The 26,952-nt window shown below is 44.2% G+C and overlaps 1 protein-coding gene across 4 annotated transcripts in view; it reads right to left on the bottom strand.

The window, feature by feature from the left end:
• Positions 1-360: 360 nt before the first annotated feature.
• The window catches only part of TACO1 (translational activator of cytochrome c oxidase I), a 133,774-nt gene continuing 107,182 nt past the window's right edge, over positions 361-26,952 (bottom strand). For all 4 annotated transcript variants that reach the window (XM_069238016.1, XM_069238015.1, XM_069238013.1 and 1 more), the window contains exons 4-6: positions 24,747-24,880; positions 10,241-10,418; positions 361-1,416 (exon numbers count right to left, since the gene is read on the bottom strand). In XM_069238016.1, coding sequence (XP_069094117.1) covers positions 1,216-1,416; positions 10,241-10,418; positions 24,747-24,880 — 513 coding nt within the window. In that variant the 3' untranslated portion in view covers positions 361-1,215. The remainder of the gene's footprint in view (positions 1,417-10,240; positions 10,419-24,746; positions 24,881-26,952) is intronic.

The raw sequence follows: 26,952 nt of genomic DNA, 5'->3' as shown, positions 1-26,952 counted from the left end.
AAGTGCTCAATGCAGCACAAGTACGTGACTGGATTCTATATGACACCCAAGTTTAAATGCTGTACAAGTCAGCTACCGGGCACATATATAAAAACTTACATGGAAGCAAAATACATATTTAGGATTTTTCCGGTTAACCACAATGATTAGAAGATCTGTTCAAAGAAATCCCGGTTGATTTGGCCAATAGCTGAACAAAGTTACTTTGGTCTTTTGTTTAGAAAGTGGGTACGACTGTTTGTGTGTCAACTGCATGGCATGATTGCTACAAAACTAAATTACACACAAAGAAAACAATACAAATGACATTTGCGATCAAGTCTCAAGACGTTGAGGAAAAAAGAAAATGTATCACCCTGATTCACACTTTCTTTTTAATTTAAAATATATATGAAGGACTTTGAGGTCAAAATGTCTTATACATAAATACTCTTGTAGGTTTAACCACTGTCTTTTCAGCGAAATAAAGCCCTCTTCATTAAGCAAGACCGATTGCCAGAGTGGATTCCTCTAGATAAGAAACATCTTTGAGAAAAATTATATTTGTTGATTAAGAACTATTCCTTTTAATCCAGGATTTCAGTTCATAGGTACTGGCTCACTTAGTTATCGTAGATGGTCAGGAAACACCTGATTCAATTCTCAATACCATGATCACCAGAAGTACTAGATTACAGGCAGCACAGAGGCATTCTCTGGACCACCGGTGTCAACTTATATCCCATTTAATACACTTTTTCCACTGTGGGAATCAGAATACATTATAGATAGCCCCTGAATCTGTTATCATCTCTCCACAGAGCATCTTTTTGTACACACTTGAGGTGATTTCAGCCTCACCTGCTACAAGGATAGAGCAAATACATTAAATGGGTTCTGAGAATTATGGCATGAATGTCTACGGCAGGAAGGGTGTTAGTCATCCGGCACCTAACATATGAATCAAGAAAAATATATTAATTTTAATATCCACAGATTCAATAGTGAACTATGCAACAGTAAAATCATACATTGAATGTTTATCACGGTATTGATGCAGGACTCCACTGGGTGTGCACAAAGTACTCCTTTTAAGTTCGATCAGTAATAAATCCAACTTTAGCTCTAGAAATGAACCCAAGCTATTGTGACAGCTCTGTGCTCATGCTGCAACAGATGCTTCAACCTTTTTCTCTTGCAGATCGGCACTCGTAAGTCTCTCAAATGACCTCCTTCTTACTCGATATTATCATATACATGGATGACATCCTGGTGGGCATTGAGAAGTCCAAGAAGGTTGGAGGCGTTTTCCATTTCTGTATCCGACAAGGACACCTTGGTATTCGGAATGAATTCAAGCTCTGTTGAGACTGAGACTACGCCAAGCAAGTCCAACTTTTCTCTCACCTCCCGAAGCAAAGGAACATCACAAATAAACTGGAGACATAAGAAGAAACAGAGGAAATATACAAGAATTAGACATTCTGAGAGAAAACATATCAGACCAAATAAACATACTTCAACAACTGAGGTGGAAAATATTCGTTACTTCTATTTTGTAAATGTATGAGTTAAATTGGTTTCTTTCATGAAGGGGCAGAAATTGGTAAATAAAATATTTGAGGCTGGGATCAAGTGCGTACATACCTACCCAACCACCCACCCAGTAGCAAGGTGCATGGGACTCAAAGGATCACAATAAATAGGAGTCCCAAGCTTCACGGCCCAAAACATGTTTGCATTTCCTTTGGCACACTGGCACTGTTATTAGGTTCTAAAAGCATTCCACAAAGTGGCTGTATATTGCCTCGTAACAACCTTTCATTCAACACAGAAACAGTCAATCTGTTAAGAGTGCCATGTTTACGACCACACACTCTGGCTGGAGCACGTTGAATGCTCCGACTTTAAAGATAGTAGTAAAATGTCCCTGTGCTTCAACTTAGTTGTCCCCTTTTTCAAATCTGCAGAAGATCTCCCCCTTTAGCAGGCACTTAGATCTTCATCCTTAAAAGCTGTCAATTGCTTCCATCAGATCCTATTCTACAACCGGATTACTTTCACACTAGCACTGCATAGAGTGGAGGCAGAGGCGGCTTGCATAAGAAAACAAGTTACTTACCTGTAACTACAGTTATCCAGTATTGGTATCTTTCATAAATTGACATGCTTGAATCATCCCCGTCGTCGAAGTGGGAGTCCCACGGTACATAAAATAGCAATAAATAATAAATAAAAATGTTTTGTCATAGACTATAATGGAGCCAGAGCTTGCTCATATAGCCCATCCATGTCCTTTTGTGAAAGGACCCAAACCTGCCTGCTGTCCAATCAGGCACCAGCACCCTCTAGAACCTTCTCCAGAGAAGCTCTCTTCCTCAGATTTTCCAGCACGAGAGTGAAAAATTAAAACCTGAGAGGAAATGCAAGCATCAAAGGGGAGGCGGTGGGTCGCATGTGAATTTATGAAAGATACCAATACTGGATAACTGTAGTTATAGGTAAGTAACTTGTTTTCTTATCCAGTATTGGATCTTTCATAAATTCACATGCTTGAATCTGAATAGACAGCAGTATGGTTGATAAACATTGTATCCAGCGTGAGTGGAGGGTGCGAGCATGAAGACCCTCTATCTCAAATATAAATAATAATAATCATAATAATAATAATAACAGTCATAGAAAACTCATACATTTCTGACCGTGAGTTACGAAGGAATACAGATACTTTAAGTACGTGTATACACATTCATAAGTACATACATACACTTTACATATTCACATGGAAGCATAATAGAAACATGGTTATATGCATCTCAAACCATATGACTATAACTAAGGAAAGGTCTCACCTTAATGAAAGAGATGGCGTAGCACAGCTTGTCCTACTAGAGAGTCTGCTCTTTGTGATGACTCCAAACAAAAGTGCTGCGTAAAAGAATGCGTAGTTTTCCATGTCGCAGCCTGGCAAATTTTTTCAAGGGCAATACCTTGAAACAAAGCAGCCGATGTGGAGACTGCTCTTGTGGAGTGGGCTCTCGGGCGCCTAGTCAAGGGTTTTCCTGCCTTGGTGTGACAAAATTGGATTGTTGAAGAAATCCATCGGGCTATAGTGGCCTTGGTTACTCCTGTTCCCTGACGTCCCAGAGAATAAGATACTAGGAGTTGGTCTGATTTCCTGATGTGCTTGGTACTTTGCAGATAAAATTTTAGGCATCGTTTAATGTCCAAAGAATGGAGAGTTCTCTTTGCTATCGTAGTAGGGTTTGGAAAAAAGGTTCGTAGAATAACGGGCTCATTGAAGTGGAACGAAGATGGAACCTTGGGAATATATTTGGGATTGGTTCGGAGCATAACGAAATCCTCAGAAAAAACTAAAAAAGGTTCTTTGGTAGTGAACGCCTGTATATCACTGACTCTTCTGGTAGAGGTGAGAGCGAGCAAGGTTGATACTTTCCAGGTGATGTACTTGAGTTCAGCTCTATGGATGGGTTCAAAAGGGGCTTTCATGAGTTGGGAGAGAACAATATTAAGGTGCCACTCTGGCGGAGGTAAGCGTACCGGAGGAAAGGTGCGGAACAGCCCTTTCATAAACTGTTTGATTACCCTGGTTGAACCAATAGACGGCATGTTAGCCGATCGTCTGTAAGAGGCTATAGCTGCTAGGTGAATCTTGACTGATGCATAGGAAAGACCAGCTTTGGAAAGGGAGAGCAGGTAAGGAAGAATTTGCTCAGGATTGATTTGAAATGGGTGAAAATTGTTCTGAGAACACCAAACACAGAACCTCTTCCATTTTAATTTGTATGTCTTGTTCGTGCTCTCTGCTCGTGCTTTAGATAATATGAGCCTACATTCTTGGTCGATGTTCATATCTTGGAACTCTCTGAACTCAGGAGCCAAGCATGCAAGTGCAGTGAAGTTGGGTCGGGATGTAAGATGAGACCCTGATACTTCGACAGAAGATTGTGGTTGCAAGGGAGACGGACTGGATTGGCTATTGACCGGAGGAGGAGCTCCGTGTACCAGTACTGCCTCGGCCACTTGGGGGCTATGAGAATGATCTTGCAGCATTCGGTCTTCATTTTCCTGAGGAGTCTGGGAATCAGTGGAATGGGGGGAAAAGCGTATGCAAAGATCCCGGACCATCTTATCAAAAGAGCATTTCCCCACGACCCCGGGAGCGGGTATCGACTGGCGTAAAACTGGCATTTGGCGTTCAGATTGGTGGCAAACAGGTCTAGGATCGGCCGACCCCATTGTTGAAAAATGCTGTTGAGTATGCTCTGGTTGAGTTCCCACTCGTGACAGTTGTCGTCTGTCCTGCTGAGAGAGTCCGCTAGAGCATTGTTGACACCCGCTAGGTGCTCTGCCCTGAGGCGGACGTTGTTCCGTGTGAGCCAGTTCCAGAGAGACTGAGCTTCCCTTGAGAGGGAGAGGGATCTTGTTCCTCCCTGTTTGTTGATGTAGAACATGCTTGTTGTGTTTTCTTTTCTGACTAACACTGATGATCCTGCGATGCGTGGCAGAAAAGCTTTGAGCGTAAGATGAATCGCCTTCAGTTCTAACAGATTTATGTGCATCTCTTTTTGGAGCTTGGACCATCTGCCTTGAATGCGCATGTCCTGTAAGTGGCCTCCCCATCCTTCCAAGGAGGCGTCCGTGGTGATAACGAAATCTGCTATTGGTGCCAGAAAGGTTAGACCGTGGGAGAGGTGGTCGATGTGAGACCACCATTCTAACGTTTGCCGAATCCTTGGTGTGATGGTTATTAAGTCGTCGAAGGATCCTTGTGATTGGATCCATTGAAGTTGTAGTTCTTCTTGTAGAGGTCTCATTTTGAGTCTTGCCAGCGGTACTAGGACTATGGCTGAGGAAATCATGCCCAGAAGCGATTTGAATAGTCGTACTGAAACTAACTTTCTTGAGGAGATTGTGAGAGCCAATTGGGTCAGCTTCTGCTGCCTTGCTAGGGTAAGATATGCCTTGTTTTGGATAGTGTCCAATTCTGCTCCCAGGAAAACCCTCCTGCGTGCGGGAAATACGACTGACTTTTGTAGGTTCACTGTTAGACCCAAACTGTTGAATAGTCTTAGGCAGGCATCTGTGGCTTTTGAGGCTAGTAGAGATGACGGAGCTTTTATGAGCCAGTCGTCCAGGTAAGGGAACACCTGGAAACCCTTGCTTCTGAGGGATGCTGCGACTGGGGCAAGGCATTTCGTGAAGATTCTCGGAGCTGATCTGAGGCCAAATGGCAGGACTCTGAATTGATAATGGGCACCGGCTACTGTAAAACGGAGATATTTGCGATGTTTTTGGTGTATTGGAACGTGGAAGTAGGCGTCCTGGAGATCTAAGGTTGTCATAAAATCTCCAGGATTCAAGAGGTGCAAGATATCTGACAGTGTGATCATCCTGAAGGATTGTTTCCGAAGGAACTTGTTGAGTTTCCTGAGGTCTAATATAGGACGCCACTCTCCTGACTTCTTCCTTATGAGGAAAAAACGGGAGTAGAATCCGAGACCCCGTTGTTGCAGAGGAACTGTCTCTATAGCCCCTTTGGCCAGAAGGCTGAAGACTTCCGCTTGAAGCAGACGAAGGTGGAGAGAGCTGCCTGATGTTGGTGGGTGAAGCGGTGGCTTTTGTATGAACTCCAGGGTACGACCTCTTGTCACTATATCCAGCACCCACTTGTCTGATGTTATCTTCTTCCACTGTTGGATGAAGTTGGAAATGTTTGCTCCTATTTGCTGATGTTGCGGGCATTGAGGGAGCATAGCCGGTGCCTGTGGAAGATCATTGTTTTCTGGGTTGATCTCTGGATTGTGAACCCTGCCTTCGTTTCCCTCCTTGTCTGGTATAGGAGGCAGTCGATGATTGCCTGTACTGCTGGTGGTATGAAGGCCTGTACTGGGATTGCTGGTATTGTCTATGAAAGGAACCTCGAAATGAGGTGAAACCTCTCCCTCTAGCCCCTCGAAAGGGCTGCTTCCTGTACTGCAGGGTACCCAGGGACTTGGCCGTGTCTGTGTCCGTCTTGATGGTTTGAAGTGCGTCATCCACATGTTTGCCAAACAAAGATTCCCCATCGTAAGGCATGTCTAGAATTCGGGACTGCACTTCTGGTCTGAAGGATGTGGCCTTGAGCCAACCTTGTCGTCGTAAGACAGCGGCACCCGCTAGTTGGCGGAAACCAGTAGAGGCTATGTCCAGAGCGCAGTCAATAATCTCTTCCGACGCACGCTCACCTTCCTGTAGGATCTTTCGTGCCTCTTCTTGCTTATTTTCTGGGATGAGGTCCAGGAAAGGTTGCATGTCGGACCACATTTGACGATCATATTGGCCTAAAATTGCTAATGAATTTGCTGCCCTGACAGTGATTGCAGACATGGAGGAGAATCTCTTACCTATATTATCCAGTCTGCGACCTTCCCTGTCTGGAGGAGTAGAGATAGGCGTTGATGGATGTTTGGAGTGTCTTTGAGCAGCCTGTGAGATGACCGAATCAGGCGTTGGATGTCCAGTAAGGCATGCAGGAGAATCTTAGGTTGCCTTATATTTTTTATCCAGTTTTTGTGGAACTGGAGGAACCGTAGCCGGATTCCGCATAATTTTTGTGCCCTCGCTCCATATGTAATCAATAATCGGAATGGACCGTACCGACTCCCGTGATTGTTCTTTGAAATCATGCAGGAAACATTCCGATTGGGAGACAGATGTTGGTAGGTGGAAACGCACTGCGGCTCTGTCCATAAGATTATGGAAACCACCTATGTCCTCGAGCGGAGAATCAGAGGGACGAGGAGGTGGTGGAGAAGGAGTGGAGGCCAAGTAATCATCCCATTCCTCGGTAGGATGTTGTGGGGTGGCAATTTCTCCTTCTTCTTGTTCTTCTTCCCCTGAAGTGGAACCTTCATCTCTGGGGGGGTGCAGCTAACACCGAATGTGATTTTGATCTTGGAGTAGCTGCCGGAGGAGGAGCATTAACTGGCGTCACGGTAGAGACCGGCGACGATGGTTGACCTTCCGCTGGAAACCTTCTCCTATAATCCTGAAGCATGGATTGTAAATCCTGGATTAAGGAGGAAGGCATTTGTATGGTGTCTCTGTGTTGAGGCTCTCGTGTTTCATAGTATTGGTCCTGATGCGTGTAGTATGGTTGATACTGTTCATACTCATCCTCTTCATCGTCATCTTGGTATTTGACACGGAGCTGCGAAGGGCTATGTGCATCTCCGAAAGGACCTTCGTCCGATTCCTCCCAGTCAAGAAGATGACTGGGTAGTAAAGCCGACACCTTGTTTGGAGATGTGTCGGTTGGATAAATGTCCTGTGTAGGTACATTTCTGATGCTGACCATGGCTCGGAACTCTGGAGACCTGGAAGAGGTAGGAGTGGCCTCAACCTGTCTACTAGGCATCACTGCTGTCGATGGCGTGAAAGTTGATGCAGCCGTGGATGGTAGAGATTTTTCCATCGACGGTGGCGTCGCCGACGATGGTTTCGTTGATGATGGTTTCGCCGACGATGGTCTCGCCGTCGATGGTTTAGTCGACGGTAGTGTCGTCGACAGTAGTGTCGTCGACGGTAGTTTCTTTGACCCCGTCGATGGCGATATCACCGATGAGAATGGCGTCGCTGAAGTTATAGTCGACGGGGCAGTCGACGGTGCCGATGGAGTCTGGAGAGAGGGGATCGGACCCCTTACCGACAATTCTAAGGTCGTCGACGCCGACGACGGTCTCGTCGACAATGAAGTGGAGACGGTAGATGTAGGTACCGTCGTCGTCGTCACGGTCGTCGACGGTGTTGTCGTCGTTGATCTGATTTTCAGAGTCATTTTTCCAGAAGTGGAAGGCTCTGAAGAAGGAGATAGATGGTAGGACTCCTTCTTTTGAAGAGGAGAGGAAGGCTCGGAGGAGACTGAAGTCTGTAAGCCCTTCCCATGATAAGATTTCTGCCTCTTCCTGGATTTCTCTGTGAGGCCTAGGTCCTCAGATCTGGACCTTTTATGTTGCCTCTCTGACCCACTCTCCTCACCTGAAGTACAGGATTTGGCCTGTAACCATGTCAGGAGCCTGCCCTCCCGGTCTCTGAGGGTCTTTGTGGAGAAGGTGCGACATATTTTGCAGTCCTTAACCTGATGTTGTGGGTAGAGATAGTACAAACAGTCTTTGTGTGGGTCATCCACATGGAGCCTTTTCTTACCACAGGTCTTGCAAGGGCGGAAAAGGCCTTTTCTAGGAGAATCTGACATATTTGAAGCTTTCTTGAGAGAAAATCTCTGAAGTAGAAGAAAAACTGAGCAGAGCTCAGGGAGACTCCCTTCACACGACGTGCGGTAGAAAATCTGAGGAAGAGAGCTTCTCTGGAGAAGGTTCTAGAGGGTGCTGGTGCCTGATTGGACAGCAGGCAGGTTTGGGTCCTTTCACAAAAGGACATGGATGGGCTATATGAGCAAGCTCTGGCTCCATTATAGCCTATGGCAAAAAAAAATTATTTATTATTTATTGCTATTTTATGTACCGTGGGACTCCCACTTCGACGACGGGGATGATTCAAGCATGTGAATTTATGAAAGATCCAATACTGGATAACAGTCCCCTACTCGCTGTGTTCCTGTAAGGTGCCTGTATCATGGCTCCCAAGTCCCAGAAAAACTAGGAGGCAGTCCACTTCACACTCCTTTGAGGGTCTGGTTTGGTCATCTAGATTCCAGAAGAGTGTCAGCTATACTAGCCCATCCTATTCCAGACATCATATGGCAAAGCCATAACGCTAAAGCAGAAGTGGCTGCTGGCAATACAAAGTGGTGGGGCAGCGCATGGGACAATAATTTAAAAAACAAAAAGGACTTAGCTTCTGCACCGCTCTTCTACTCCCGTCAGACATTGGGCCACATTGCACAGGCTCCCCACCCAATCCAGACGCTGATCTCATGCTGGTAATGTTATTACCCAGCATGAGAGAAGCACCTAATTGATGTGAGTGGGCTGTTTTGGTGCTCACATAGGGACAGAAAGCCTGTGCCTCTTCTTCACCCGGCTGTACAACAGAGAACAAGTTGGAGAAATCCAAGTGCGCATGTCGGTTTGGCCATGCTCAGACAACCGGCCAAACCTACATGTGCACTTACAGTGCCCACCACTCCTCCTCAATAGAGGATGGCCCCGCCCGCCCTATATTCTGCCGAGCCTCCAATCAGTGAAAAATAAAATGATAGTAAAGTTGTTTTATTATCATTTTATTTTTCATCTGCTCGCTCTCTGCAGTGGGGTGAGGCTCCTCCGCCATAACGGAGGATCTGCCACTACACTAAAGTCCTGGTTATAGAAAGCATTGATGATGCCAGCAACTGCATTGGAAGCATATAGCACATGGATGCCCGTGCCCACAGAAAACCTTGACCACAACTGGCATATGCATATGTACTCTTTGGATTCCACGACTGGTGCCGACCCACAACTATGTATGTCCTATCGAACAATATCACAATCAATTGAGCCAACCAGAGTCTGAACTCAAGTGACTTCTGTCATTGGGGTCTCTGACAAGTCTTCAGTTGTTGACTCCTGGCCACCACTGTTTTCAGAACTGGATTTTTTGGAAGTCCCAGCAAATTCACTGGTGTGTAGTCCTTGTCATTTGGATAGTGGGTTTTGGGCACTAGGCATTTTTGGGGGTCTTTGATTTTTATTGGCTAACTGAAAACAATGAGGTTTCTACCCACTCAGCTACCCAAGAATATATCAGTACCAGATTTGGGTTCAGGGTGCCAGCATCTATAACTTTTGCATAAACATGAATACCTTGCAGAGCATAAAGCTCTTGCAAAAGAGTATAGACCAGAGCATTTCTGAGGATCCAAGACAACCAGAACAAAGCCCAGTGGAATAATATTGGCTATATGGCCAGAAAACAAGCGCACAAGTGGAGAGGATTTGATACACACAAGCAGAGGCACGCAAAACAGCAGAGAAAACAGATTGCCTTGGAGACACATCTAGATTTAGGGAGTAGCCAATCATAAAGCACCGAATAAAACAAAATCAAGCTGACATATCCAAAAACAACACATGCATTTACACAAACACACACACACAAATATATATCCTGCAGCAGACATAAAGGATTCATCAGTCACACATCTTTACAAAGACAAAATAATTTTCTTGTAAATAATGGGAAAAACAGCAAAGATAATCACAGACAAATATTTTGCTTTCAGAAGTCATGAAGACTTCATAATTTGAACTCTCACTTTCAGCACAGTGCTCTCGTCTTCATCCTCCACCTCTGTGACGTCTTCAGCTCCAGCTTCAATTGCCAGCTCCAATGCTTGGTCCAGCTCAATGGCTTGGTTCTTGCTGTTCTCGCCTCGGGCCACAATCACGCCCTTTTTACTGAAGCAATGCCGTGCCCCATCGCACAGCATCCCCCTGGAAGAAAACACCACACTCTCAGTACAAAATAAGCTTCTCATCACAGAGTGTCGCATTTTTCAGGATATTTTATCAGGATGAAAGAGTAGGACCTAGACCTGTGCTACTCTTCTCCACTTCAAAATTCACACAGCAACCTGAAAAACATTAGTGTTATGGATTCTTCTTGAACAATCCAGTGACAATAGTACCTACAGAATAGGTTTTCTAGCTTATAAATCATCACAAGCAAAAGAAGAATTATGTGCCATATAAATCAAGGTAGGGAATTGACCAGTGACATAATTTGCCTAAGGTGCACTTGATGGAGGGACAATATTAAAATGACAGCAGATGTTTTTCCTTCCTCCTTTTTAAGAAGTCAGTAGAGGACCCGCATTTAGGAAAACTTTACAATCTTTGGAAAAACTGTTTTATGAATTAGAAAAACTCAGCTGTCAAACTGTACATTTGTATTAAAACGAATATCGAGTGGTTACAATATTGTGTCCAGAATACCAAGGGCCAAAATATAGACAGGTAAGTATGCATAAATTGTCTAACTAACTTCACATCTATGTACCTCAATGATATCTATCTATATGTTCAAGGTTCATAGATGTTTGAGTTAATAACAGTAAACAATAGCTCCCTTTGGGCTCTTACCTTCTCAATATTTTGTTTTCCTATATTTTGATCACCATTGATCACCATTATCCAGACTACAACCTGTATTCAACCATTAAGGGGTTCAGAAGCTAAAGAATGATTTAGACAATCATTTTGAGGCAAGCATACAACCTTATTTTAGGTGAATGTACATTTTAACTTCTTGATGAACACCCCCCCCCCAGTCAATGTTGATCTTTAACCAGATGTTTTTACACAGCAGTTTATTCATCACTTATGTTATTATGGGCTTTCCATTCAAATATCTGGTTAAGATAATTCAGAAAACAGCAATAAGCTTTAAAATTCCCATTTAGAACACATTTTCTTGTCAGAATACTGATCACCAAAATGTTTGTTGTGCTTCCACCTGTTCTAAACAGTTTGCTCAATTAGTAAAAATTATTGTCAATTATCCACTAAGTGCTTTGCAGACAATTTACCTTCATCAGTTCAAGAGTCCCATAAACCAGTAACATGTAGGTCTGTTTAGGCTTTTCCTTAAAAGCTGGGACCCTAAGAAGAGTCCCAGGCTTTAGAAACAAGTTGGCTGAAGAAAAATTAGCTGTCATTGCTTAATGCAAAAGAGTGGGCAATAGGCAGAGCATTTGGCTTTGGCATCTTGGAGGCTGTAGCTGAACCTATGAATAGTTTAATTGCCTTCACACTCATATCGGTTATACAAAGAATCCTTAACGTTCCATTAAGGTTAGACTATTGTCCGTGTACAAATAGTATATTTAGACTTTACATCATCAACTGGAGGAATTTACTTTGTATACTTCAATGCAATTGCCATTTTTTTCATGGATTTCAAGCATCCTCTGGAGTCAACATTTCAATTGGATTTCAACCACTTCTTGTAGATCCTTCATCAAGGACAAACTAATAACCTGACTATGGAGGTCATTCTCTTCCCGTGGATCAATTTTGAAACTCCATATGCAGTGAAAATTACTGAAACCTAAAATATGTAGCCTTAATCATTTCTGATGCCTACAGGAGAGATGGAGGCATAATAAATTTGGGATCAATTCCAAATCTCCTGCTGAGCCTCAGATATTAGGTTTTTGTGTTCTAGTGAGTAATCTGCAGTATCTTTGAATAAGCTCTCATTATGCCTATTAAATTATCCTTCTATGATACACATGCCTCCAATCAAGCAGTCCATTAGGATCACTATATCATATATTGGTCTGACTGCAAACAAATGATATGCTGGGCAAGGACCTGCTTTAAGTAATGCTTTGAAGAGTTCCCAGCTGAATAGGCAATGCAGGCTTTTTCCTGTAAAGTCCACCAATATTAGCAAATGTCTCATCTGAAGAAAGAATTGAATGCAACTAGCTACAGTGACAGGTCTGCTTGCTATAGAAATGGGCAGGTAAGCAATAAAAATGCAAACACACAAAGCTTCCCTTTCCAGGGTTTCAAATAGTCAGGACTGAGTATGCTGGCTGTGTTCATGTGGACTCCTAGCACTCCTAGTAGTTTCTGAACTTCATAATGGCAGTTCCATCCTTTTTATGAATGTATTGCTTACTAAGTGTAATGTATCTGTCCTATTGTATAAGGATAAGTTGTCACAAGCAGAACAAGTGCATATCAAAACAGCCATTAAAACCCGAAGTCTTGCCAAGGACACAGAAGTGTTTTTATTTTTTTATTGAGTTGTACAGTGTTGAACCAATCATTTTTACATATCATACTTGAATAAATACACATTCACCTAAAAGAAAATTCCATAAATAGTTAAGATGCCATTTAAAATAAAGAAAGGAACGCATACAGCTGTTAACCTTCAACTGGCCTAGTTAACCCAGAATGTCAGAATCCTCACCACTTCTTAACTCCCCCAAATCTCCAAATCATACCAAAAGTCTTTATATTACCAGACCTCACCACAAACATCCTTTCCTGTTCCTTGACCTTGTTGATTTCCTCCCACCAGTCAGCGAGTGACACGGACAAGGTAGGACCTCCATCTTTGACGAATCAGGGACCAAACCACAAGCATAATAGTATAAAGCAGCTTCTGTATAATTATTGGTATACCTGACATTAGGCTCACACCCACCAGAGCCAGAGCATAATTTGTGGTAGCTGGATCCCCAGAACATTTTCTAAAAACCTATAAATACCCTCCCAAAAGTGGGCGAGTTTACTACACAAGCAAACTAGGTGGGCCCAACCTCCTATCACTCCACACATAAGCACTGGTTCAGGTGGTTCTGATTCAATTCATGCAAAAATCTGGGGGTTCGCTATAACAGCCATTTTGCGAATTACTGCATCTTGCGAAAATTGGCCCCACTCAAGAAAAAAATTCAAACTCATTGATACTCCACCAGTCTACCTTCGATAATATCACATTCTATTCCCTTAACCATTTTGCTGACATCTGAGCATGCAGGTCTATTTTCTCACAGAACAACAGGTATCGATTCCACTGACTTATCTTTCTAATATTTTCCACCAAATTCAATACCAATGCCTTCTTAGTTAGCATTTCTTTAAGATCGATCTTACGTAATATGTTGAGTAGAATGCTATAGAACCACTGCAACCATCTTGTATGATACGTCACCAAGGGCTCTATCACTCCCCAGGTTTTCCATCTGTAATTCTGAAAAAATAAAATCACCCAAATTCGCAAATCCTTTCCTGCCCCACCTGGCTTCAATAGCTGGGTCCATAAAGACCCTTCCTCCTAACTCTAGGTGACTCAGAGGAGTTTTCAGATTCACATAAGGGACCTCAAAAACCTTACAAAACTGTGCTCTGCTCTTGACAAGTCCAGGCAAGTCTCTAATTTGACATTTTTCCAGAATCCTATCCACAAATTTGTTCTGAAGGTGGATACATGCAGCATTTGTCTTAATAAATCTGAACATGTACTGTGCATAATAGTATATTTTAGAGCAAGGGAGGGCTAGTCCATCTTTCTCCATGCTGTGATATAAAGTGCACAGTGCTATCCTTGAGTTGGCTTTAACCCATAACAAAGAAGACATTCAGTTTACTTCAGCAAACAATTTAGAGTTAATAGTGCATGGTGCTGCCACAAATAAGTAATTAAATAATGGAAGGATGGCTATTTTAATTAAGGCAAATCAGCCCAACAGCGTAAGAGGAAGCGACATCCACCTAGGAAACAGATTTTTACCCTCAATCAGTAAGGGACTGTAGGTCAAATCATATAGATCATTCACGTCTTCTGAAAAATAGATGCCCAAATACCGTTTATGGAGGGTATGAAGGCAGTCTTTAAACTCCAGAATAAACTCTACAGTGGGGCAATTGCTGAAAATGACATCAGTTTTGGCACTCTTCACCTTACACCCTCCCAGCGATTGAAAAACTGTGAGAATATCGAGGGCACTACTCTGACCTTCTTCCCTTGAAGCAGGCAAAAACATGATGTCATCAGCATACAATATAATCTCAGCAACAAAAAAGAGTGGTGCTTGAATAGTTATATCCTTCTGAACTGCTATCACCAAGGGCTCAATGAAAAAGCAGAGGACTGGCAAGAGGGGGCAACAGTGCCTAGTTCCGCGCTGAACCCTCACAGAGCCTCTGTTTGTAGAGTTTAAAATTATCTTGGCTTTTACCCTCAAATACATCCTCCTAATGAAGTCCATAATCTGGGGAAAAAATCCAAATTTCCGTATCCTGGCAAAAAAAGTCTCTTAGACCAGCAGGTCGAACACCTTTTCTATGTCCAACAGATTAGTAAGAAACATATCTAATGTCTCTATTAGGTAAAGAGGCATTAGGTAATTAATATTAGTGTTCAATTGCCAGCTATAAATCTATTCTGGTGCGTATGTATTAAGTAAGACGCCACTTTGTTAATCCTATCTGCCAATAGTTTCATTCTGATTTGATAAACTGTATTTAAAGCTTCTTAAGCCCTTTTCAAGGAAACTAACAACATTATCTTACTTAAAATGGGTCTCACATTTGCTCGACTTAGAGCTATTAGCATTGTAAAGTCCTAACTTGACTTTTATTGCCACATTAAATAAAAATGAAAAATACAGTTTTACATAAGCGACCCGATTTAAAAGCGCCACACCATGAGCGTGAAGGAGCACACAAAATGAAACAGAAGTTCTATCTCAGTCAAAAGTATCAAGAAATGTGCAGCGAGATTGTGCTGCATAGGAAAAAAGAAAAAGTAGTCCAGAAACCATGCTAAAAACATGGAGCCTCGTATGTTTTCAGTAGTTGGCCGGTGTGCTCGAGGAGGGCTAAACACCGGAAAAGGCATGACGTATGCATGCCTTTTATAAATAAAATCAAGCGATATTTAAAAGGCAAGCCCATGAACCAACAAAACTGATGGGTGTGGTTAAAGCCCACAGAGAGATTACAGCAGGCTGGAGTGCTTGTGCGCTCAACCCTAAAATGGGAAAAAGTGAGGGAAACAAGTTTGAGTTTCATAAGCTACTATGGCTATGTACATTCAGGTGCCTTAATGTGGGATTTCAGATGCCCTTTAATGATTTTTAATAGGGAAAATTCATTGCTCAGGAAAGGATGTGTTTTTTTTATATATGTTATAAGGTGCTAGGAAGTTTTATGAACTTCTGCGTTTTCTGCATTTTTTGTACTGGTATATACTAGGCACTTCACACTTTGCATTTAGTCATTTTTGCATGTGGAATGACTTGAAACTTGTGAAAAAAAGAATATGACATTTAATGACTGTAAGATATTTGGAGTTAAAATTGGAACAGTATTTTTATGTTCCACAACTGTTTTGTGCGATTTTGTCATCGCCAATTAGCACTTAATGATATGTAATCATGGTAAGGCATTCCTAAAGAAAATAGGCACTAATATTTCTGCATCTTGGACCACAAATCACTTTCCTCTATATTGTGACTCTTCAGAAGACACGTGATGTGAAAAATCATAATTTAAGAAGCATTTGTTTTGTGTGATTCATGTATCTATCTGAATAAGGCTGTCAGCAGTTCAATAAGGGGCGGCATTTGTAGATGGAAATAAGCTGCACAATCTTATTAATTCCACCCTCTGTAATTAAATACTACTGCAATTTTGCATCTAATCTTTGGAATTGATGGGAAAATATTATATTAAAACAGTAGAGGTATTAGACTGACGTGTCACTTGACAAGCAAGTTTGTTTCAACATTTTTTCTTACTATCGAGGGAAACTCTGCATTTATAGATTTATGTAACTGTATAGCGTGGACATACCTGGAAGACAGCGGAGCGTTGGACTGGGTCAAAGGCAAGATGTAGTAAATATGTAGTAAGTATGTTCCAAAAGAAAAAATGATGTAGTCTAAATCCATTTAAATTAGTTTTATGTTTTAACTATTTATGACTGTGTTATAAAATAAATGGGCTGTTTGGCCAAAAAGAAAATATAGATTAACTAGTATGAAATAAAACATTCAAATATTCAGAGATGACAATAATTCTCTGTAGGAAACTGGCTCTTTATTGAGTACACTAACATGAAGTATACTGTGCAGAGTCCAGTGAATCCCCAACTGGTATTGCAGAGGCAAAAATAGATAAGACTAATGCACTATTTTGTGGTAGTGCTGGCAAGCAGATAGGCTTATCAGAGGGTAGTGCTAAGCATTTGTTGTGCTCACAGAGGCACACACTCAAAGACAAAGTCCAAGAACAGTTTAGAAAAATATAACAATTCTTTTTATATATGTTTCAAACCCAAGAACTATGTAATCAGGTAAATAGACTTTTAAGCATAAATACTATGCAGTTTTCAAAGTTCTCTCAATGTTATCCTATGGAGGAAAACAATGTTCAGCAAACACAGGGTTAACAACGACTTACAAAGCCAATCTCAGAGAGTTAAGGTAAGTACTGTGCACTGATCAGAACCACACCAACAGGTCACACAGGGCGGCACTGGGGCGGCCGGGTGGAGAGGTGCAGTAAGGTGTCGAGTGCCAAATGGTTTCCTATGGGAGATTGACCCCGTGACAAACAGGCTGCAGGGCTCTAGCTGGAAATTTGGTGGGGGACAAAAATAGGTAGCAGACGTGGGGCACTCAGCGATGTAGATGCACCTTTGGTCCTCTTCTCCTGTGCCGAGGGCCGACGGATGCAGTAGTGTCTTTTGGTATCAGGTTTTCTTCTCCAGGAGCACTCGCAGTCAGGGGGTCCTGTGAGTTGAAGCTGCAGGGGGGGGGGGGAGGTCCGGGAGGGGTGGACCCAGGGTGGACTCGAGATCTCAGGAGCCAGGGGACGTCACTGGCACAGATCACCCACCTCAGCTGGGGTCAGGGGTGCAGTAGTTGCTGTAGGTTTCAGGTTTTCTCTCACCACCAGGCTGGGGGTGAAGGGACCTGCATGCAGGGGTTGCAGGTGACTTGGATGAGTCCAGCAGGGGTGACACTCTGGTGGACGCGGGCTCAGGACAGCTGGGGAGCGCTTCTGGCGCCATTGATGGCCTTCTCACCAGGTTGAGGTCGTCGGGTGCAGATGTCCCTTCAGTTGTCAGGTTTCCAGGCTGCAGAGTTCTTGTTAGATACTTTGTTGCTGAGCAGGTCCGCTGCTCACAGGATTCTGAGTCTTTTTTAGAAGGCAGACAGGCTTCCTGGGTTTCTGGAAGCTGCAGGGCAAGACTTTTTGCGCATAGTTGGGTGAGGTTAGCAGGCAGGCCGAAAGGGCAGGTAGCGGGTCAGCTGCTTCTTCTTCTGTGGGGTCAACTCTTCATTGTCCTTCTTCTTCATAGGTAGTCAAGATCTGAGTTCTAGGGTTCAGGGGTGCCACCTAAATACTCAATTCAGGGGCATTACAGGGAGTGCCAGGCGGTAGCCAATGGGCCGAACACCTTTGGGGTGACTACACCCTTCATGTGACCACTTCTGCTGAGAAGTTGGCATAACCCTAACCCTAGTGGCCTAATTTCTTCCAAGCAAGATGGTGGAATTTGAAAAGTAGTGTCCACTTCAGCTCGTCCACTTTAGGGGTGGGAGTGGCATGAAGTGTGCACTCCTAATTTAAGTAATTTTCCCATCTATGCTGCCTCCAAAAGTGGGGTCAGGACGGGGGTGGGGGTCGGTCATCTTTACCATCTGGAGAGACCTGGGTTGCATTTCAAAGGCGGCAAGACCTTTGAAGCTCCCTGTCCTGGAATGTCCATCCTGCTCTAGACAAGGTGTTATTACCTCCGCCCAGAGCAGGACTTTGTTCTGGGCCTCTGAGAGCGATGGCCCTTACCTCAGGGGGACAGAACTCGGTCTAGGGTGGCTCCAATGGTTTGTACCAGTCAGTGAACACACCAGTAGCTGGGTAGGTTTTTCAGGGGGCACCTCTAAGGTGCCCTCTATGTGCACTTATTAATACATTCATCACTGGGGTCAGTGAGGGTTTATTATTCTAAGATGTTTGATGCCATTATGTAGCTGGGTAACTTGTAATGACCAGTGTCCAGCACATGCATTTAAAATAGCTTCCCTGTGCATTTACTGTGTCTCAGAATCGACAGACACATAGCAGGGGCAGGTCCCTGGATGCACCCAGCTTTAGGGGTAACTTACAGATGGCACATGCATTGATAGGGGACCTGGCACACAGGGGTGTGTGAAAGGTCGTGTTTTCAATTTGGCCAGCACCAACACATGCAGTCTACACTGGCAGCACTGTGTGTGTTAGGTGAGGGGTCCTTGAGGGTGGCACAATTGATGCTGCAGACCTCAGAGACCTTCCTCAGTACCCCGGGCCCTAGTACCAGGGATACCATTTACTATGGTCTTTATAGTGGTAGCTAAAGAGTTTGACAATTGTGCAAAACAACTGTGCAGCTTTGGGGAGGAGATCTGGTACTTGAGACCTGTTTAGCAGAGACCCAGTGCACTAACAGTCAAAAACACATCAGTAACCAGGCAAGAAGTGGGGCCTAACCATGTACAAAAAAAAGGTGCTTTCCTACATTCTGCTTGACAAATCTGGGTATCTTTATCAATATATGTCAGTTTTGTACATAAAAGGTGTTTTTAGCTAATCTACATTTTTCCAGAAACCTAGAACCGAGTGTGCCAATTTCCCCTCAAGTTTTTATAAGAGTAAGATTTCAACAAGAAACAACTCATATCACATTTGTTCACAAACAAGATACACAATCAAGTACAATAGAGGACCTGTAGGATGCTTAACCGAGCCTTGCAATATTTTTCATGATGCCTGGCACTGTATGCCACCTGCACAACTAAGTAAGATAAATAAACATCCTTTTCTTATCTGACAATTACCTTGGCTCATGCTTTTGTACACTGTAATTCGTATTAACAACATTCACTTAAAAGATCCTTCTGAATTTCGTTTGATCCAAACAAATCTGATTGTAAAATAAGTAATCCAATAGCAAGCCATTTCTCTGCTTGTTCAATTATGTCCAAATAAGGATACGTTTGTTTAAATGAAAATCAACTAGGCTATACACCTTTGCATTCTTATTTATAAAGGAGATCACTCCTGTACATTACCAGTATTATTTTGGCCTGTACCACAAAATAGTTGCTTTAAAATCTGGCACCCCCTGTACACATCCTGCAATGAAAGCAAAATCTAAGGAGCTATGTTCAAGTCCGTAACTATTATTTTTTATATGAAAATCAAGTAGGCTAAGAGTGTTCTAGGATACATTACAGATTTGGTTAGAGGTAGCCCCCAAAGGGGGCATCAAGGGCCGGACCCTTAACAGCTGTCTGGGACTCGAAAGAACTGGTTTGACTGGCCTGGTGGCTGACGGCCACTTCAAAGGACATCACACCTTCGCGTCACCCCCTCCAAGTGACCCCTGAACGCCAGGTGTGGTGCGAAGGTGCAGGGGCCAATGGGGGGCAATAAGGGGGAAGGAGAAGTGGACCTGGGGGGTGCGCAGGGAGCATAAGGAGCACTGTCTCCCCACCGTTGAGTACATACGGGAATACTTGGGAACAGCACGCAACGCAACAACAGAAAACAACTATGGAGGGGCCCGCGGAGAGAGAGACCCGGTCTAGTCTCTTCGCGGGTACGTTCGGGGCAGAGGAAGTGGCGCGGAGGTGCCCTATTGGAAGACAGGTAAGTGGAGGAGGGATTGAGTCATGGGTTTATAAGGGGGGTGGAGGGGTGGGGTCGGCCTCTTTTCGGCGCCGACTAGGCAGATAGGGAGCTGTTTTGACCACCCAGCGTAGGAAGGCAGGGGGGGAAGGCTATATTTAGGTCAGGCAGGAAAGGTAGGTTTGTTAAGCAGGGTTTGTTAGCAGTCATTTAGGGCAGGTGATTTGAGAGGTGTAGCAGGAGATGGGGGAGGGTGGAGAGCCAGATGCAGGCTTGTACACCCTTCCAGGGGGAAAAACAAGGAGGTGAAGGATCAGAGCGGGGGGTAGGCTACAAGCAAGGAAGGCATGGGAGGAATAGGGGAGCGTATACGGTAGGAGAATTGAAGGGAGCTATTTGAGGAGAGAATGAAGGCAAAGGAATTCGTAAAAGTTAAGGTCTGGTTTAAAAGGACGATATACAGTTAAATGATGTTGTGTTTAAACCCTGTCCTAAAATAAATGACCTTTTACACCAACAAGGAGTGTCACTGTATGTATGTCCCGATTTCACTTACCTGAAGTGATCAGCAGCATGGCGGCCCTATACTGTTTTCAGCAGTGAAGAGCATCAAAGAGCGCGCTGCCTTAAGTTGTACCATCACAGCCCAGGGGCTTGCAAGGATTCAGCAGAGGTAGCGCGGCACCGCAATTCAAAGGTGAATGACCCAGGTCGGTTTGAGGCACAGGGGACTACTGCAGCGGCAGTGATGCGACTCTGTGCCAGCCAGCAGAAGTTTTTTCCCCAAGTCACCGCTGTGCCCTGGGTTGACGGGCGGAGGTTTGTGGCATCCAGGACAGGCCGAGGAGACGCTGCGCTGTTTGAGGAAACGGAACGGGGCACCGAAGGCATTAGGCGTGAGGATCGCTGTGTAGGCAGCGACGAGACGCGGCCTGCGCTATCACCCCCACCTGCAACCAGAGGATCGCAGCGGCAACGCAACTCTGGAGGAACCCGGACGTCAGGCAAGTCAGCAGGGAGGGGCGGAGCAAAAGTAAGGCAAAAGGCTCAGTGGACCGTTGTCTAGTACAGCAACACGACTTGAAGCCTCTGCGTGACCTCAGCGGGGTATGCTGTAGCATAACAAGATAAGCGGGCTGGTTTACATAAACACTGGGCATGAGTTCGACCCTGGAGTCAGATAGTAATGCAGGGAAGAATATAATTATAGCAGGGGGGCATGACCAAGGCACAGCACAGCCTCCCCTCACCGGCAATAGCGAGAAGCCGTAGTTCAGCAGCATGGTCAACAGGGTTTGGCCTGGAATACACCTGTTGGGTCTATAATAATCAGTACTTTGGTGGCTTAAGCCCTTCCAAGGCAGGGGTTTGATTCCACCACCCTTTGGCATAAATTGCTCAGCGGCTTTTTTTGCATCACACTTGAACAGACAAGGCAGTGAGGAGCAGCACAGGGGCTCAACCTTTTAAAAAAAAATTAAAAAAAGACCCTGTTTTGAATTCGGGGGTAACTGTCTTTAAGGGGCACAAACAAACACCTAAACGTATATACCCCCCCCAAAACCCAGCAAGTTAAGTGGGGGCGACGCCATCAAACATGGAGGACCAGGCCCCATTGCAACAACCTGATGACAGCGAGGAGATGATCACCAGGATAAGAAAGGAAGCGGCAATGCAGGGCAAAGACTGGCTGCAACAAGAATTGGCAGAACATGGGAATGACGCAGCAACAAACATCAACGAGGGAACAGCATCAAGCATGGAAAAAATCCCCCCACAAAAACCTAGGAAGCACCAGAGGAACGACATCAAAGTGTCCAAGAAGGTCACCAAAAGGAAGGAGCCGCCAACTGTCACCAGCACAAGAGTCGTAGGCCCAGCAGTGGGGGAAAAGGAGAAGACAGCAGAGGGTGAGCATATTAGCGCAATCATAGAAGAATGCTTTAAATCCTTTGCCCATTTGCTATTTAAAACCCCTGGCGCCGCGCAAAGTCAGGCTACTGAGAGAGGTAGGGCTGGCAGTACAACTGTCAGCGGTGTGCATGACATAGAAGGGCTAGGGAGGAGAAGCAACCAGGTTTTAAGAGGGTCTCCCACACTGGCATGGGGCGCAACAGGGGGTAACAAGGAGCCCATCACCAAAAGCCCACCGGTACCAGGCATGGCACCTGAGACATATGCAAGGCACTCTTTAGGTCATCCAACAATGACACAACGGCGACGAGTCTAGGAAGCGCAATCCCGCTAGGAGTGAAAGACAGGATATGGAGGAGGGAATTCACTGACATGTTCACCCTTTTGGAAATTCAGGCGGAGGATCTAGATCTTACTCAATGTGACAAAAAGGAAGAGGATAGGTGTGAAAGGAAGAAAGCCAGGAAAGAGAGGAACTTCGATAACTGATTGGATGCATTCAGAGTGATGGCATATGTGATAGTTGAGAAATTCCCCCACTGTGCAGCAGATCTGTGGTTGTAGGAGTCCAAGATTCATGAAGCACATACACAGTTTCCAGACAATGTGTGGCTTGAGTACGATAAGGGCTTCAGATTAAAGATGCAGGCTCATCCAGATATGTAATAGAATGAGGAGGATGTGTCTAGCTACATCCATAAAATGATGGTGGCAAAGGAAGTAAAAGCATGGGCTGGGAAAAGTAAGCATCACTTTCGGAGCGCTTATTTCAAAGGGAAACAGGAGAAGTTTTGGCCAGCTCACAGGTATAAACCAAGCCACGGTTGGAAGGCCTCCGGGGATAGGGGGCCGCCATCCATATGCTGGAAATACGAGAAGGATCAATGTTCATGGGGGGCAGGATGCAAAGTTAGGCACACATGTTCATCTTGTGGGGGGGGGGGGGTCGGAACAGGATCAGAGCTGCCACAACAGCGGCTCATCATAGGCTGGCAGAAGAAGGTATCATGGCAATAGGCAGGTGGCGCTCCACCGCCAACAAAAGATGTACACAACCACAATGGCTATGAGCACGGCACAGGCCTTCGCCTTGACAATTGACAGCACTTTGTTTTGTTCAACAGGAACCCGGTCCAGAACGGTGTGGGTGGTCGAGCATTCATTCATCCATAGAATGGGGGCATGGTGGAACCAAGGTGGTGAACAAAGGAAGGGCCCGAATGCAACAGGCATCAAATGGTGGGGGTACCCAGGCATGAAATGAGGCCAGCTTCAGGCAACCCTCAAACGGCTATGGGAGGCAGCAAGCAAACACCCAGAGGTTTTGTTCATTCTCTTAGAGGGTAACGACCTGGCTCAATTAGGCAGAAAAGACCTCCTCAATGACATGCGGTTGGGTTTGACGGAGACAGCCATGATTTTTGGTGAGACCACTATAATGTGGTCTGAGATCGTACCCAGGATCAGTTGGCGTGGGGCATGTCCAACATGCTGTAGATAATTCCAGGAGGAGGCTGAATATTGCAGTCAGCAAATACTGCAAAGGAAATGGGTTGGAGAACGCCGCCTCATTCACCCAAGGTGCCCGGGGCTATACACCCTAGATGGGGTACACCTATAGGAAGAAGACATGGAGATTTTCTGGGAAAATCTAGAAGAAGTAAGGGACACCTGGTGCAGCCGCCTGGAGACGCGAGCCCCACAAGCGGTGTGGCGGAAAGAAAGGGGGATAATTGTTGGTAATAAGGGTCACCTAGTAAGGCGGTGGGCCAAAACAGGGGCCACCCATATGGGGATGGCTTACGGCAGGGTTTAATGGGGCCGGCAGGGGGACACAGCACTCGCACCCCAGACCTGCAGACGGAGAGCAGGGCACAGACACAAACATGGTAGCGAGTTGAGCCTAAACAAAATATGAGGCTACTTCCCTGTCACAAACAAGGAGAAACCAACAATATGCCAAGGACATCCCCCCAAGCGGCATTTATGATTGCCAAACAAGGAGAGTGCCAGAAACCAGGCCAAGCAGAGGTTAGGGCTGGACTGAGATATGTCACCTTTTGAGTTATGACCTAATAGCAATGTATAATTTTTGCTGACCTGTCACTTGTGATTGATTTATGACCTTGTTGGAAATGATTTATGACTTGCGTGATTAATTTTGTTTGTTTTTAAGAAATCATTAATATTTTATAAGTAAAATTTGCAGTGGTAGTCATGCATGCTTAATATAATTGTGGCCTTTGTACAGCCCAAATGTATCTTATTGAGGTAACACTAATGCAACAAAAGGGGACTGCAGGAGTTATGCATGACCATGAACCCAGGCTACAACTGTATACCAATGCATCACTATAGAGAACAATCTAGATTAGTACTTTTTTTTCTACAGGAAGATCACAAATATGCATATACAGATGACTATCTATATGATCAATGGGACTTCAGCTACATTTAAAGAGGATATGTCTCATGTGCAGATGTCTGAATATATGCTCAGTAAATGGAGGACGGATTGAATAAGATGCTGGCCGAATAAGACACAAACTTCATCATCCTCCAGTCCTCTGCACTATTTTTGCTTTGTCTCACACTTACTATTTAACCTTCACAACAAACAAGAAGCTTACCAAGCCCATTTCTAGAGAAGGTCCTCATTTGTATGTCATCCACACCACAGAAAACAAAAACACACAAAGCACTTACCCATTCCTGTTCATGATGTACTTGATTTCTTGGTGGACTCTTTTACTGTTGTCGGTTATAGCTTCGATAAGCAGGACAGAGCCTCCAGGGCCTCGCCCCTCATACAATACATAGGAAGAGCTTTTCCCCTTTTCCTGAAAGAAAAGCCAGCATTACCTGACATTTAGCTCTCAAGTATGGCCAAACTGTGCACAGAATTTAGATGGGGTCATAGAGACACTGGTTGATTTTATAAAGCGAATGACCTAGCACAAAAGCTACAAATGTCAATTGGTAAGCTTCTAATCCTGCAAGAGATCGGTCAGCCCCATTTTAAATCATTTTTAAAAAACGACCTCATATGTGCCTTCCAAGAGTATAAACATGCTATTATAAATTAATAAAAACACAGCTCCTCTCAAACACAATGACCTGATTCACAAAAGTAAATATACAGATGGAGCAAATGTAGATTTCCACATACATGTAAATCTCTGCCTACCCGCAATCAGCAACTCCATGGAGAGATTCACACCTAGTAGAAGGAGAACTTGCCCACCCCCATTTATATATGGTGATGGGGATATGCATGACTCACATAAGACCTATGATTTAATGCTAGTAATTTTACAGGAATGTATTAGGCATATGCTGATGAACTTAGTCCCACATGGTGTACGTGGAGTTTTCCACCTATGCTGTGCAAGACTACGAAATAAAAAAAAGAATAGGAAATCAGTAACCACCTGCGGATAATAAAAATCACAAACCTGACAAATATTAACAAGGAAGCACATACATATAAGCCACACCCTGGACTCTGCCCTCTTCCGCTTGTGCTGTGAGATAAAATGGTGCTAAACACAACATACAGCCACCATGGTCAAGACCACCCCAGTCCAAAGGAAGAAGAAGTGAGGAAGAGACAGAACTTTTAGTTAACTTTGTAGAGGACCACTACAAAGGACTACCTGGTCTGCTTCAGTAAACCCTCAATACAGCAGAGGGTGTGGCCTTGTGGCCGGAACTCATGGGCAGGGTGAACAGGGAAATCTTAAGAAGAAATGGTAGGACAGGGGTGAAGGACAAGTATGACAGGGTACAGGTGGCAAAGTCTCTGACTGGTGGCGGACATAAATCCCACCTCCATCTCAAGCCCCTTGATGAGGGTGTCCTCTCCACCATGCACCTGACCTGTCTCAGGTAATCCTATCAAGGTAAGGGAAAAACACCTCTATATCTTACCTAGAAACTGACACCCATTCATGTCACACTGTCCTTAAACAGAAAAACACTCTCCCCCTCACATGTAAGCAATAATCCCACAATTCAATCATTTATCCCCACCACTCCCCTACTTCTCTTGTTACAGTTAAGTCTGAACTTATTATCATTGCTATCTTCTAACTTTCCTTTCGACAGTCTCCGTGTTGGTTGCATTACAGGCACCACTGCAGCAGCAACAACCTCTCCTGTGGCAGAACCAGTACCGGTATCACAATGCATCCCTGCTATCACTAGATTGCTGTTACAAACACAATTTTGTCAGTCTTTGTTTGTCATAGCTCAACACTGCCATAAATCTAAACTCTTCACACAGTTAAAATTATGATTAGGGCTCACATTGGCTTATCCACATCAAGTCATTTTTTTTCATTTTCAGGTCCTTTCCTGCCAACCCTTCAAGCACCTGGCACCACCATCACTGCTGCGGTTCTGCCTGTGTGGCCATTGTTGATGTCTCTGTTATTAGTGCATACAATATATCCTTCATTTTTGCTACTGCACTGTAAATATATGGAAAGATCTTCTGTCACCTACTCAATACCCCCCACTGTAGCCAATCATATAACAAGTCTTTTGTCATGACAGAACCTGCCACTCACATCAACATCTACCTCCGAACCATTATCCCTATTGCTATCACTCAGGATACAACTCTATGGGCGTTTAATCAAGGTGTAAGTTACTTTGTATAAGCCTATCTCTACAGCTGCAGTGACATAACGTCCTCTGGTGTCCAGGTTACTGCCCACCTATCAGCAACAATTTGGCCCCCTACCATCACTTCGTATGACAAGTCTGACCATAGTACATTTATTACCATGTACATGCATTCCCATCTCACTAATTCCCTTTCTGAGGTTTGAAAATGTTGGTTCAATTATCAATTTGTTCATTTGAAAGGAATAAGACATATCCCCCGTAACAGGCTTGCAGGACAGAA

Source organism: Pleurodeles waltl, chromosome 6 (assembly GCF_031143425.1).
Source record: "Pleurodeles waltl isolate 20211129_DDA chromosome 6, aPleWal1.hap1.20221129, whole genome shotgun sequence".
Lineage (NCBI taxonomy): Eukaryota > Metazoa > Chordata > Amphibia > Caudata > Salamandridae > Pleurodeles > Pleurodeles waltl.
The sequence above is the reverse complement of the archived record's forward strand: the minus strand, read 5'-3'. Positions and strand labels throughout refer to the sequence as shown.